The sequence below is a fragment of the Chrysochloris asiatica genome, unplaced genomic scaffold, assembly GCF_000296735.1.
Source record: "Chrysochloris asiatica unplaced genomic scaffold, ChrAsi1.0 scaffold00304, whole genome shotgun sequence".
NCBI classification, from domain to species: domain Eukaryota; kingdom Metazoa; phylum Chordata; class Mammalia; order Afrosoricida; family Chrysochloridae; genus Chrysochloris; species Chrysochloris asiatica.
The window spans coordinates 1166102-1180291 of record NW_006408822.1 but is presented as its reverse complement, the minus strand read 5'-3'; the positions used below and the strand labels follow the sequence as shown (position 1 = coordinate 1180291).

Sequence of the window (14190 nt, the reverse complement as noted above, 5' to 3'; positions counted from 1 at the left end):
CTCGGTCATATTTTAAGTACCTTCCAACCTGAGGGACTCATCTTGGGCACTGTATCTGGCAGTATTCTACTGCTATTCATAAGGTTTTCTGTGGCTAACCATTCAGAAGTGATCTCCTCTCCTTTTACCTAGTCTGTCTTATTTTGGAAACTCTGCTGAAACCTGTCCACCATGAGAGTTACCCTGCTGATATGTAGAATATGGGTGGCATAGTTTTCAGCAACACTAAACACAGTACAACAAACTGACAGAGAAGTAGTGGCCACCACCACTTTTGCATGTCAGTAAAAAATGTCTTCAGACATTGCCAAATGTCCCCAGAAGGACAAAATCTCCCCTGATTATGACCCACTGACCTGATGATATGTAAACAATCTTGCAGTGGGATAATCCAAGTTTGGGTATTAGGAAGGAATGCTCTATACTGCTTCTATTGCAAAGACCTAATATCTTATTAAGTTCTGTTCTCATGAACTTTCCAGTGATCCGAATTGTTGAAGATTGAACTTTGTAGTGTGGCTCCTGGATTCTTAAGCACATGCTTTATGGTACATCTTGTTAAAATGTACTCCTTTCCCTGGAAATAATCTATGTATGATTTTTAAATAAGGCTGTTTTATCTTTCTAAAGGTTCTTTTTTCTTATTGTTGTTACAGGTGGCACAACTAGGAAAAGGTATTTATGGAATTCCAATGAGTGGTGATGGATGATGCAGTTCGAATAACAAAGGTAAAGGAATTAGAGCCAGAACTGTGAGGAAGCTTTGTCAGGCAAGTTAGTGTCCTCACAAAATAAAGTGGCAATTTCCAGTTTATTTTGCAGCTTATCTTTGATCATTAAAAACATTATACTTGTCATCCTTTAAGACTGTGGTTCTCAACTTGGTTATGAATCAGCACTTTAAAAAAAAGACCAAAGTCTATGCTTGCCCCTTGTTTCTCACACTTTGGGTAGAGCACAGGAAACCTTAATATGCATCTTTGCTGAAGAACTCATGCACTGAGCAATCCAAGATCATAATATAGGCAGATCTCAGGATGTGAACCAGATGTGTTCCTGTGTTTTTAAGAATTTGTAAGTCAGAACAGGCATGTTTAGTTCTTATTTAGCTTAACTTCAGTGCAAGAAAATGAACCTATGTGGAGCAGAGGTTAACATGCTCTGCTGCTAATCAAAAGATCAGTGGTTTGAACTTACCAATGTGCTGTGAAAAATATATCTGCTTCTGTAAAGATTTGCAGCCTAGGAAACCCTGTGGGGCAGTTCCACTCAGTTCTATAGGGTTGCTATGAGTTGAATCAATTCAACAGTAGTGGGTTGTAGTGCAAGAAAAGACTCAAAGCTGTTTCAGTGATTTAAAAGGTGCACATGCGGCAAGCAAAGGTGTTTGTGATAAAGAATTTACAGCCTAAGAAACCCTGTCAGGTTTCAGTGAGTCTGAACTGACTTAATGGCACACAGCCACCACTACCACCATCACCAGTTTTGGTTCAGTTGTTTGAAATTGAGAATAAATTTATATAACATTAAGGGACAAATAGGAGTTGAAATGTCAGTTTGAGGACTAAGGTGCGCCTGACCCAAGCCATGGTATTTTCAGTAACCTCATATGCATACGAAAGCTGGACGGTGAATAAGGAAGATCGTAGAAGAATTGATTCCTTTGAATTGTGGTGTTGGAGGAGAATACTAAAAGTGCCATGGACTGCCAAAAGAACCAATAGATTTGTTTTGGAAGAAGTGCAGCCAGAGTGCTCCTTAGAGGCCAAGATGGCTAAACTTTGTCTCTCATACTTTGGAAATATTGTCTGGAGGGAACAGTCGCTGGAGAAGTATAATCATGTTTGGTAAGATGGGGGGTCGGAGAAAAAGAGGAAGACCCCCAAAGAGATTGATTCGCCACGTGGCAGCATTGATGGACTCAAGTGCGGCCGCAGTAGTGAGGTTGGCCCAGGATTGGACATTGTTTTGTTCTGCTGTGCATGGGGTCGCTATGAGTCAGTTTCGACTCGATGGCACCTGACAACAACAACAACAACAAGAAGTTGAATGTGAGGCAGATGTTCATAACCCAGAGACTGACTGTCTTTAATTTGGCTTTTAAATCTGTTAATGTCTTTAGTCTTATGTGTAGGGTTAAGTAAGTTATAAAAGAAAATTCAGTTTTTATTATTTAATTTTCCCATTACATTTCAATTTGAGTTTTTCCTGCGTCAGAGTTTCATGATTTTGACTCGTATGTTCAGGTTGTTAATCCATTTGAGCTAATTTTCATATATAGTGTGAGGTAGGAGTCTGCCATCATTCTTCTACATGTGGAAATCCAGTTGTCCTCTTTATCATTTGTTAAAGAGACACTTTTTCCCCTAATGGACTTGACACATCTGTTAAATCAGTTGACCATAGATGTTTGTTTTTGGATTCCCAGTTCTAGTCCATTATTCAGATATATATATATGCAATGTGACTGTAGGATAAGCACTGGGCTGTGAACCATGAGGCAGTTCAAGTTCTCCGTGGGAGAAAGATGAGACTTCTTGCTCCCTCAAAGACTTACAATATCTGAAACCCTATTCAGCATCGCTATAGTCAGTTTGATGACACTAATACTAGTACTGAACTTCAGGTGAGGTGCTAGGATCAGCACTGGACTGTGAACCACTAGGTTGGCAGTTTATACCCATCAGTTGCTCCTTGGAAACCATGCAGGGTCACTCTGAGTTGGAACCAACTCAAGGGTACTTAACAACAACAACAATACCAGTACTGTTGTTTCGGTTACTGTAGCTTTGTAGTATGTTTTGAAATCAGGAAATGTGAGTTCTCCAATTTTGTTCTTTTTTTTAATATTTTTCTGTCTATTGGGGTTACAATCTCAAAAGACTTTAAGGACTGACTTTTAAAAAAAAAAAAAAAGGCCATTAGAGTTTTGATAAGGATAGTGTTGAATCCATAGGTCATTTTTGGTAGTGTTGATATTGTAACAAAATTATTAAGTCTTTCAGTCCATGAATATGGATATGGATATCTGTCTATTTTTTGAGGTCTCCTGTAATTTATATCAGCAATGTGACTTTTTGTTTTGTTTTGTTAATGTATGAGGTATACTGTCAGACATTATGTACCAGGTAAAAATATTTCTAACAACTATATAACCAAAAGTTGGCTAGATAGATCTCTTATGAATCTGTAAGGAAAGCACGCAAGACCCTACAGACCAGTAGTTCTTAACTGAGGGGTTATTTTACACAAAGGGGACATTGGGCCACAACTAGAGTCATTTTTGGTTATCACAACAGAGGGGGATACTACTGGTATGTAGTGGGTAGAAGCCAAGGTTGCTACTAAACATTTATAGAACAGCCTCTACCACAAAGAATTATCTGTCCCAAAATGTCAGTAATGTTGAGGTTGATAAACTATGCTGTAGATTAATGAGTAATAGTCATTAAGAGACTATACAAATGGTTATTAAATGTTTCTGAAAAATTGTTCATTACTGATAATCTGAAAAATGATTTCCAAAATATTTTTACTTGAAAATAACCCTTTTGGATGCAATGTAAAATAGTTTTATTTTCTCAAGTTCTTGGATAATATATTTATGATATACACACATGTACATACAATCAAAAGCCAAAAAAATACTTATATCCCATGCTTCTACAATTTCCCTTCCAGGAGTCTTTTCTGGGGAAATTATGTAGAAATACTCATTTAAGCAAGCTATTTGAAAACTTGTAATTTTCATGTGTAGGAAAAAAGAGTAAAGAATATGTCAAAATATCAGAGTATTAAAGACTTTTCTAAGTGTTATCATCAGCCAGAAATAATAAAGGAAAAAAAGAATCAAATTGAACACCGAAATGACCAAGTTAAGAAACTGTATCATTAGTAGATTTAAAAGAGAATCTAAAAACTGTGAAGAAAAAAAAAAAGCAACACTCATAATAAAATGTTGGAGTCCTGATGTGTTGCTGTGGGTTACTGCACTGGACTGCAAAATTGGTTTGAACCTCAAGGTTGGCCGTTCAAAGTCGTCACCTGCTCCTTGGAAACCCTATACAGGGTCACCATGGGTCAGAAGAGACTCCATGGCACTTAACAACAACATATTAATAAAATGTTAGTGTCTTCAATATAGATAGAACACATACATATTTATAAGAAAGGTGACCAGCATAATGGAAAAATAGGCAAAGGTTCCAAACAGCAATTAACTATTTTACCTTTCTGTGTTGCTTACATTTTATAGAACACTTTTTCCCCTCAGAGCAGTGCATTTTGTTTATATTTATTTTTATGCAATATAATGGCTTGAGTATTACCAAAAATGTTTGAGGTTTTTTTCTAAGGGGAACATATTCCTTCTCATTCTTTTTCTCAGTTCTGGAGAATAGACATTAAGCTTTTATTGTTGTTGTTAGTGCCATCAAAGAGTCAGTCCAACTCATTGCAGCCCTGTATAGGATTTCCAAAGAGTGAATAGTGAGTTTGAACCACCAACCTTGTGATTAGCAGTCTAGTGCTTATTCTACAGTGCCATACCAGGACTCCATTGTAACTTCTCCAGATTTAAATTTTTTATTTTTTTAAGTATACATACTGTAATAATCATAGATCTTAAGTATTGCCATTAATGAAGTTTTTGTATGCATATACTCATATAAGATCAAGAAATAACACTTTTTCAGTACTCATTCCACATCCCTTCTGTCATTCTAGGTTAGTTTTGTCCTCTTTTTTTAATTGTACACATATACCTTTTTTGTGTCTAGCTTTTTTCACTAAACATTGTATCGATGACATTTGTCCATGTTGTTGTGTGTATCAGTAATTTATTTCTTCATAGGAATTCCACTGAATGAATATTTCACAATTATGTGTTCACCTGCTGGAGACCTTTGGTTATTTTTTTTTTTTTTTTTTTTAACACTTTATAAATAAAGCTGCAGTAAACATTCATATACAAGTCTTTGTGTAGACATATGTGGTCATTTACCAAGAATGTAAACATAGTCATGTGACATTTAATGTCTACAGTTACTTTTTGTGAAACAGTATGTTATATGATTTAGATGTTGAACGAACACCGTACAACTGGCGTAAGTGCTGTCGAGTCTGTTTCAACCCGTAGCAACCCTGCATAGGGTTTCCAAGGAGCGGCTAGTGAGCTTGAACTGCCAACCTTGTGGTTCAAACCACAAGTCCAGTGCATTAACTCACAGCACCATACCAGGACTCTAGTTCTTGAATTATAAACAAGTTCCATTCCTAAATCTGTTTGTAACCCAAATTTGTATGTAAATTAAAACCATTAGGTACAGTTCCTATCTAATGTTAGTCAAATGTTTGTCTTTAGATATATTATGTAGTGTGGTTTTCTATGTCTAAAAAACATTAAAGAAACACTTCCAGATACACTGAAACACCTTAAACATAACACAGTGTTCTTGCTGGTAAGTGCCGTTGAGTCTGTTCCGACCCATAGAGACCCTGTATGGGGTTTCTGAAGAGCAACTGGTGAGCTTGAACTGCCAACCTTGCAGCTCAAACCAACTGCAGTCCAGTGCATTGATCAACAGCCCACACCAGGACTCCAATAATACAATAATAATCATGATAATATTTCTATGCTCATTGCAAAGTAGTAGTGTCTGTTTGTTGTTAGGGACCATTGTATGCACCATGGATTTTAATAGACTTTGCAGGTGTTGGGATCATGTACATATATGCAGTTGGACACACGTTTAATCAAATATTGCCTGAATATACATTGACATTATATAGCACATGACTGTACCTAGGATTGGAATTCCTGGTACTCTGGAAAGTATATTGTTTAGTTTAAATAGATACTGCCAGACAGTTTTTCAAAAGCTATAATGTTGGTTTATACTACCACCAGCAGTATATCAGATTTCCAGTTGCTTGACTGTTCAGTTCTTCTGGTCTCATTTCCTCCTTCTATTCCTGACTCTCCTTCCTCTGTTGATCCAGGCAAACACAGACCACTTGTTGCTTACAACCTTTTAAGATCCCAGACACAATGCAGCATATTAGGAGGTTGTATTAGGCAAGCCAAACCCACTGTTATTGAGTCGATTCCGACTCATAGCCACGTAATGCAAGTTTCTGAGGCTATAAATCTTTACAGGAGCAGAAAGCCTCTTTCTCCTGAGGAGTGGCTGTTGAATATGAACTGCTGATCTTGTCTTTTCTGAGCTTGCCTTTTCTTGTCTGTTCATATAAGTGAGTTTATACAATTATTTGTCTTTTGGGATTGATATATTTCATTCAGCATACTCTTTTCAACTGTATCCATATAGCAGCATATATCAAGACTGAGTTGCTTTTATGGACTAAGTACCATATTTTTTCCTTAAGTAATGTGTCCATGTAATTAACACACCCACACATTCAAGGGGGCTTCCAAAGGCTCATAGAAAAATAGAATTAAAAGATAATGGAATTTTTCCATAAATTTTTCAAAGCTCACTTGTATGCAAAAATAACATGAGTTGGGTAGCTACAAGGCTGGAAAAAGCATATAATGTGTTATTTGCATAAAAATACAGTATCCCATTGTATGTACCACATTTTGTTTATCCATTCATTGGTTAGTGGATGTTTAAGGTGTTTCTACCTTTGAGTATTGTAAATAGTGCTACTTTGGTGTACAAGTCTCTGAGTCTCCGCTTTCAAGCCTTTGTTGTTGTTAAGTGCCCTCGAGTTGATTCCAACCCATAGTGACCCTGTATAGGGTTTCCAAGGAGCAGCTGGTGAGCTTGAACCGCTGATCTTGCAGTTCAAATGGCTTTGCAGTGTGGCGCTGTGGGTTGCTCTGGACTGCAAAGAATCCCAGAAAATTGTAAGCATCAATTTTCTAGCTGATGGTTGACTTTTGAGCGTTTTCTTCTTCGGCCATTGAGGATACTTCCATCATACTCCATACTCTGCCATTTACCCTCAGACATGAATCCATGTCTCATCACCAGTAATGATTTTTTTAAAACACTTTTACTTTCCTTTGAATATCGGTCCAAATTTTGTTTCCAGATGTACAAACGCTTCTATTTATGCTCTTTGGTGAGTTGTTTCAGTACCCATCTTGCACAAACTTTGAAACCCAAGTCTGTTGTGGATTATTTTATAGGCAAAGCCATGGCTGATTTGCCACATAATCCACTGTCACTCATATATTTAACAGAATCATTTCATGTGCATGCTCAGTGTTGTCATCAGCCATAGATGTGGATGGATGCTTTAATATAACTGAGTGTGGATAATTTTTGATTCGTCCTCCTACATTTCTGTGACATTGATTACTTCCTTCGAGTTGTGCTATCATTGTCACCCTCTTTTGTCTTGTGAGTTGTTCCTCATTAGCATAAACTCACTGTTTCTTAAGATTGTTGTTGTTAAGTGACATCGAATCAGTTCCACCTTATAACCACCCAGTATAGGATTTCCAAGAAGCAGCTGGGGGGTTAGAACCATCAACCTTTGATTAGCAGTCCAGTGCTTATCCTGCAGCACCATACCAGGACTCTGCCCCTTAAGGTAGGCAGGGACTTTTAAAAAATGTTTCTAAGTGGGATCGATGCCCGCATCCTCCACCAAAAAAAAAAAAAAAGTTTCTGTTTGTTCCTTTTTGTACATCTGCAATTACATTGTATTATAGCGTTGATTTTTAAAAGTCTTAATACTATGGGACTGTTCTTACTTGTTTTCACTGATCCTCATGTTGTCTTACCTCTTTAGAGACAAAATATTGTACTTTAAAAATTGTTTGTAGAAAAAAAAATTAAATTGTAGAAATAATTTGAGACCTATGGTGATACTGTTTTCTAGAAAGGATTCATATTTATTTCTTTGCCTTGAGGTTTGGAATCTAGGGTCTCAGAGTTAAACCAATGTCAGGGAATACATCTCAGTCCCAGAACTGGGTAGTCCTTACAAAGGTAGGTTGACTTCAGTTCACCATTATTAGGGTGCAGTACTTGGGGCTCCCAATGCATCACAGTGTTTTACCAGCTGCCTCTTCCTCCCCAGCCTATAAGTCCTGGACTTTACTCCTGTGAGGCTGTTAGAAGTGCTGCTCAGGTCCAGAGAGTCAGCTTCTTCACAAACCAGCCCATAGGCGACGAAAGAGACTCCCAAACATGGGGCAGATCACCTGGATTTTCTTTTTCAAGATTACTTGTACTGTTAGTAGTTTTTCATCGATTTGTTAGATTACCAGTATCTTGAAATTCTGCTTTTCTCATCCTTAGTGGGAGATTTGTTTAGATTACCTAGTTCATCAGTTTTAAAAGTAGAAATTCTCAGAGTCATGCTAGAATCCCCACTAGAATTTAAAGGTTAAGGTCTTAGTGTTTTCACTGTTGTGTGCCCTGTGCCTGAACGGTGCCTAGCAAATGTAATACATGCTGAGTAACTCGTTAAATAAATAAAATAATGCTAGTTTCATAATAAGAATTGAAACATTCTTATGTTTCTGTTGTTGGTACTGTTAGATACTGTAAGATCCACAGCTGTGGCCATGCTCTACCAGGTAAGTTACATCACCTTGCAGTGTTATTTTGGACCTGGAGAGAATTAATTTCTGGCATGAGGTTCTTTGGAGAGTCTCATTTCTTTTATCTGAAGGAATCCTTGAGACAAAAAGAATAGTCATATGCAAGTGTAGCTGAGAGGATGCCAGTTTCTGTCTCCCATCTTTATAATTGAGCTGTTGATGGTCTCACAGCAATTTGAACTTTCTGTTTGCTGTTATATAACAAATTAAGAAGGGTAGGGGAAAAAGGGAAGCTAAAAATTAAATCCATAATATAGTTAGGACATAATGAGAGGATATAAACTAGAAATTAAATTGTAATATTAAACAGAAAAATGAAATACAGAAGATTAAAAGCATAGCAGTTAGTCATAGTTGAGGCTTGAACTCAGCTTTGCAAATGTAGGAGTTAATAGCTTACAAAAGAGAATTAAAAAGATTGCAAATGAATTAAGTAAGAGATAAATATGGATATTCAAAGATTTGATTGATATATGCATAGATAATTAGAAGAGAGAATAGAAGAAACAAAAGATAAAATGCCTAGAAATAAAATTTTCAGGAAATGTGCAAGGTACCTGAGAAGACTTGAAAATGCTATTTTCACAGTTGAAAGAGATGAACACGTTGCGTTGGCAAGGACACAGGGAAACAGGTACTCCCATGAAGCTGATGGAAGTGTAAATTGGAACATCATCTTTGTTGGTGGTGGTGTGTGCCTTTGAGTTGATGAGATAACTCATAGTAACAAGGGACCCTGTATAGTCTTTGTGATAACAGCTGGTTGGTTTGAACTGCTGACCTTGTGGTTATCCTACAATGCCACACTAGGGCTAGTTCTCAGATTAAAATAACAAATGCTGATATTTACCAGCTAATCTACTTTAATGAATTTATTTTACAGGTAGACATATACAGATGTAAAATGACTTATGTGTTTAATGTTTTTTATTGCAACATTGTATAAATGAAGGATGAAAATCTATTTAAATGTCAGTATAACGGAATTTAATTTTTTTTTAAAGAACAAGGCAGGTTTTTTTTGTTTACCAGTGATAGAAGAATCTTTAAGACATATTAAATGACAAAAAGACAAAAGCAAAGTGTCAAAATAGCATGTATATAAGTGGATTAAAACAGTTCATGGAAAAGTGAAGTTAGAAGCAAATGGAATTTTTCCACGAATATTTTATGGCCTCTTCATACTATTTATGGAGTCCCGATGTGATGTGGGTTAATGAGCTGGACAGTAAAGTCAGTTTGAACAGCAAGGTCAGTGGTTCAAGCTCACTGGCTGCTCCTCAGAAATCCTATACAGGCTCACTGTGAGTCAGAACTGACTCGATGGCACTTAATAACAGCATACTATTTATATTTGTGACTCGAGAAAAGGAACACCATGGTCAATTAACGTAACATAGTCGAGGAAGGCAATATCCTACTTCCTACTTTGATGAATAAGTAGTAATTGGGATCTTAAAAGTTCATGAATGGCCATCTAAGGTACAACTGTTGGTCTCTGGAGGAAATAAAAGTGGTGAAAATTGAAGAGTTCTGGAAACTATTATTCTAATGGACTCATGGACCACATGAACGTCAGTCTCCACAAACCTGAGACCAGAAGAACTAGATGGTGCCTACTTACCACTACCAACTGAAAGGGACCACATTTTAGAAGGTCCTGGATAGAGTGGGAGAAAATGTAGAATAAAACTCAAAATCATGAAAATAAAAATCAGGCTTACTGGTCAGATAGAGACTGTTGGAACCCTGAGACTTATGGCCCTTGTTGTTTTTATTGAGTTCGGTCCAGTCGGTTCTGACCCATAGGGTTTTCCAGAAGTGGCTGGTGAGCTTGAACCACCAACCTTGTGGTTTAAACCGATGTTGCAGTCCAGCACATTAACCCGCAGCACAACACCAAGGATGGCCCTTGATCATCTTTAATGTCTGGAACTGAATTCACCTCTGTGGCTCAATTTTCAGCTAAGCAATAGATGGAGGAGTGGGCAACAACAACACTAGGGAGGTATGCACACACCGTAGAATAACCAACCATCCAAAATCAAAAGGGCAGCATTTACCCAAGGTCAAAATTCAAAAGGGTCGGGGAAGGAGGAGGAATGGAAACAAGAAACACAGGAAGGATATGGGATAAGTGGTGTTACATTGAGGGGATTGCAGTCATTGAGATGAAGTGAAATGTATGATTTGTTGAATGTAAAAGGTTGACAGCTTTGGAAACCTTTACTCGATTTACAATAAAAAAGCTTTAAAAAATTCAGATACTAAAGAGAAAAATGAGAGAGAGAAAAGGAAATGTCGGGCTTCTCTGGAATGATAAATGGTTGCTTCCTCAGAAGAGAGTTGGGTATCTGGTTGTCTAGCAGTAAAGGTACTTTTTACTGTGTTTTCTTTTGTGCCTCTGGATTTTTTATCCTGTGTGTTTCCTATTCCAGATAAATAGGTAAATTTAAGAGATTTATAAAATTGTTCTATGATGAATAATCCATAAGCCCAATAGAAGTTTTTTGAGTCAGGATAAAAATCTGTAAAATTAAAGAAGAAAGGAAAAGGGAAAAAAAAAAAAACAACCTACTAGAAAGAGGAAGAGTGGAATTCTTTGGGTAATTCAACTTCCCTGAATTGCAGTTGATTCTTGAAACAGGAAGTATTCCCCTAACAAGGTAAATTTCAAAAAGCCAGGTGGCTCTGTAACGCATTTTTCCTCATAGAGTAGCTGTTATATGTGTGACTTTAATAGGTGCTGGGTAAGTTATGTGAGCAGAGTCTGCATGGATCATAGAGTCCTAATCATAATTGATAACATACATGCAGTTAGTATATAAGTTCTGTGGAAGCAATGAAGCTGCTGTCGTAGTAAATATCTGGAGTGTGGGAATGGGGTAAAAATAATCTTACCATAACTAATGAACAGATTTTGAGACCTTGGTGATGAGAAAGAATTAGGAACAGAAGCTTCTAAGTAGGAACAATTGTTATGTGAAGACTACATGACAACAAATATTACTAGTTCAAACTTCTGATCTGGTGGATGGCTTATAGAATTTGAATTTTCTCAAAGTCCAACAACAGTCAGAGAATATATTGTTACAGTGAGGTAAACAAGATCATACCTCTCAGAGCCTATGACTTGAGCTGAGAGAAAGATTGGAACTTAGTAAAATTATGCACCTTGTATCTTAATTTTTTCAACCATTATGTAGAATTTTCTTTTTCTAGAAAGAGACTAATTTGGAATGAGAATTAATTCTCATCAGTGAAAGCAAAGCTCTAAGTAGGTCATCTGACTTTGCTTCTGTGCTCTACATTCACACTGGTTTATAAAAGGGCCTTTCATGATTTTTCTAGCCTTTCATCACTGCCAAACTCTCCACAGGCATTGTGAAAGAATTAGCCTACCCCCAATTCCATGCCTATCTCATGGACTCTTTTGTAGAGTACACTGCACTATATTTTGGTCAGCAGCAACTCTTTACAGACACTGATTATATATGAATAGTTCTCCTTCCAGATGGTAAGAGATTTCGGTATTGATTGATTTCATAGCCATAGGAGTTAACGCCTGCAGTATCTGATACAGTGACTTGTGTAGTTAAATTTTGCCAGATTATTAGTCCAAGGAGTCCTGGTGTGGCACTGTAGGATAGGCACAGGACTACTAACCACAGAGTCAGTGGTCCTAACTCACAAACCACTCCTTGGAAACCCTATACAGGTTGACTATGAGTCGGAACCTATTAGATGGCACTTACTACATTGTGAAGTAAGAATTTGCCTACATTACGCAAATCTGCTGCACAAGACCTTTTTAAAGTGCTGAAGAGCAAAGATGGCAGATTGAGGACTAAGGTGTGCCTGACCCTCAAGCCATGGTATTTTCAATAACCTCATATGCAGCAAAAGCTGGACAGTGAATAAAGAAGACCATAGAAGAATTGATGCTTTTAAGTTATGGTGTTGGAGGAGAATATTGAAAGTGCCATGGGTTGCCAAAAGAACCAACAGATCTGTGTTGGAAGAAGTGTAGCCAGAGTGCTCCTTGGAGGCCAGGATGACCAAACCTCGTGTCTCATACTTTGGACATGTTGTCAGGAGGGACCAGTCATTGGAGGAAGGATATCATGTTTGGTAAGGTAGAGGGTCAGAGAAAAAGAGGAAGACCCCCAGCGAGATGGACTGGCAAAGTGGCAGAATCCGTGGGCTTAAGCATGGCAACAATTGTGAGGCTGGTCCAGGATCGGGCGGTGTTTCGTTCTGTTGTGCATAGGGTTGCTATGAGTTGGTACTGACTCGATGGTACCTAACAGCGACAAGCTACTATTATGCCGAAGTTTTAAAAATGCTTATATTAAAGTGAGCTCTCACATTGGCTCTGACTCAGAGTAATCCTATATAGGCACAACACAACAAGACACTGACTGGTTGTTTACCATCTTCACAGTTGTGTTTGAGCCCAGTTTTGCAGCCACTGTGTCAGTCCATCTTGTTGGGGGTCTTCATCTTTTTCACCGACTCTTTACCAAGCCTGATGTCCTTTTCCAGGAATTGGTCCATCCTGTTAACATGTCCAGAGTATGTGAGAGAAGTCTCTTCATCCTCGCTTCAAAGGAGCAATCTGACTGTACTGCTTCCAAGACAGATTTGTTTATTCTAGCAGTTCTTTACCAGCACCATAATTCAAATGTATCATTTCTCCTGTCTTCCTTATTCATTGTCCAGCTTTCACATACATATGAGGTGATTGAAAATACCATGGCTTGGGTCAAGGACACCATAGTCCTCAAAGTGGCATCCTTGCTTTTTAGCACTTTTAAGAGGTCTTTGGCAGAAGATTTGCATAATGCAGTTTGTCTTTTGATTATTTGACTATTTCTTCTATGAGACCTGATAGTTGGATCCAAATGAAATGGAATCCTTAAAAACTTCAGTCTTTCATCTGTTTAGCATATTGTTTATTGGTCCAATTGTAAGGATTTTTGTACTCTATATTATAGAGGTTGTAATCCATACTGAAGGCTATATTCTTTGATCCACCAGCAAGTTATTCAAGTCCTCTTCACTTTCAGCAAGCAAGGTTGTGTCACCTGCATATCTCCCAGGTTGTTAATGAGCCTTCCTCCAATATTTATGCCACTTTCTTCTTCATATAGTCCAGTTGCTCCAATTATTTGTTCAGCATACAGATTGAGTATGTGAAAGGATACAACTTTTGATAAGTATGGTGAAAAGACACAACCCTAACATGTACCTGTTCTGATTTTAAACCTTGCAATATTTCCTTGTTTTGTCTCAAATACTGCCTATGTACAGGTTCCTCATGAGCACAATAAAGTTCTGAAATTCCTGTTCTTCACAATGTTATTTGTAGTTTGTTATGATGCACATACTTGAATGCCTTTTTATAGTCATTAAACACAAGCAAACGTTTTTCTGGTATTATCTGCTTTCAGTCAAGACGCATCTGATGTTAGCAATGATATACCTAGTTCTCCAGGTCCTCTTCTGAATCCAACTTGAATGTCAGGCTGCATTCCTTTTAGCCTTATCTTCAGCAAAATTTTACTTGTGTGTGATATTAATGATGTTGTTCACTACTTTTTTTTTTT

At 37.5% G+C, this 14190-nt stretch overlaps 1 protein-coding gene across 1 annotated transcript in view; it reads left to right on the top strand.

Annotated features, from left to right (window-relative positions):
- The first annotated feature begins 656 nt into the window (after positions 1-656).
- PTPRA (protein tyrosine phosphatase, receptor type, A) overlaps positions 657-14190 on the top strand; it is a 125244-nt gene continuing 111710 nt past the window's right edge. The window contains exon 1 of the mRNA XM_006874835.1: positions 657-729. Coding sequence (XP_006874897.1) covers positions 703-729 — 27 coding nt within the window. The 5' untranslated portion in view covers positions 657-702. The remainder of the gene's footprint in view (positions 730-14190) is intronic.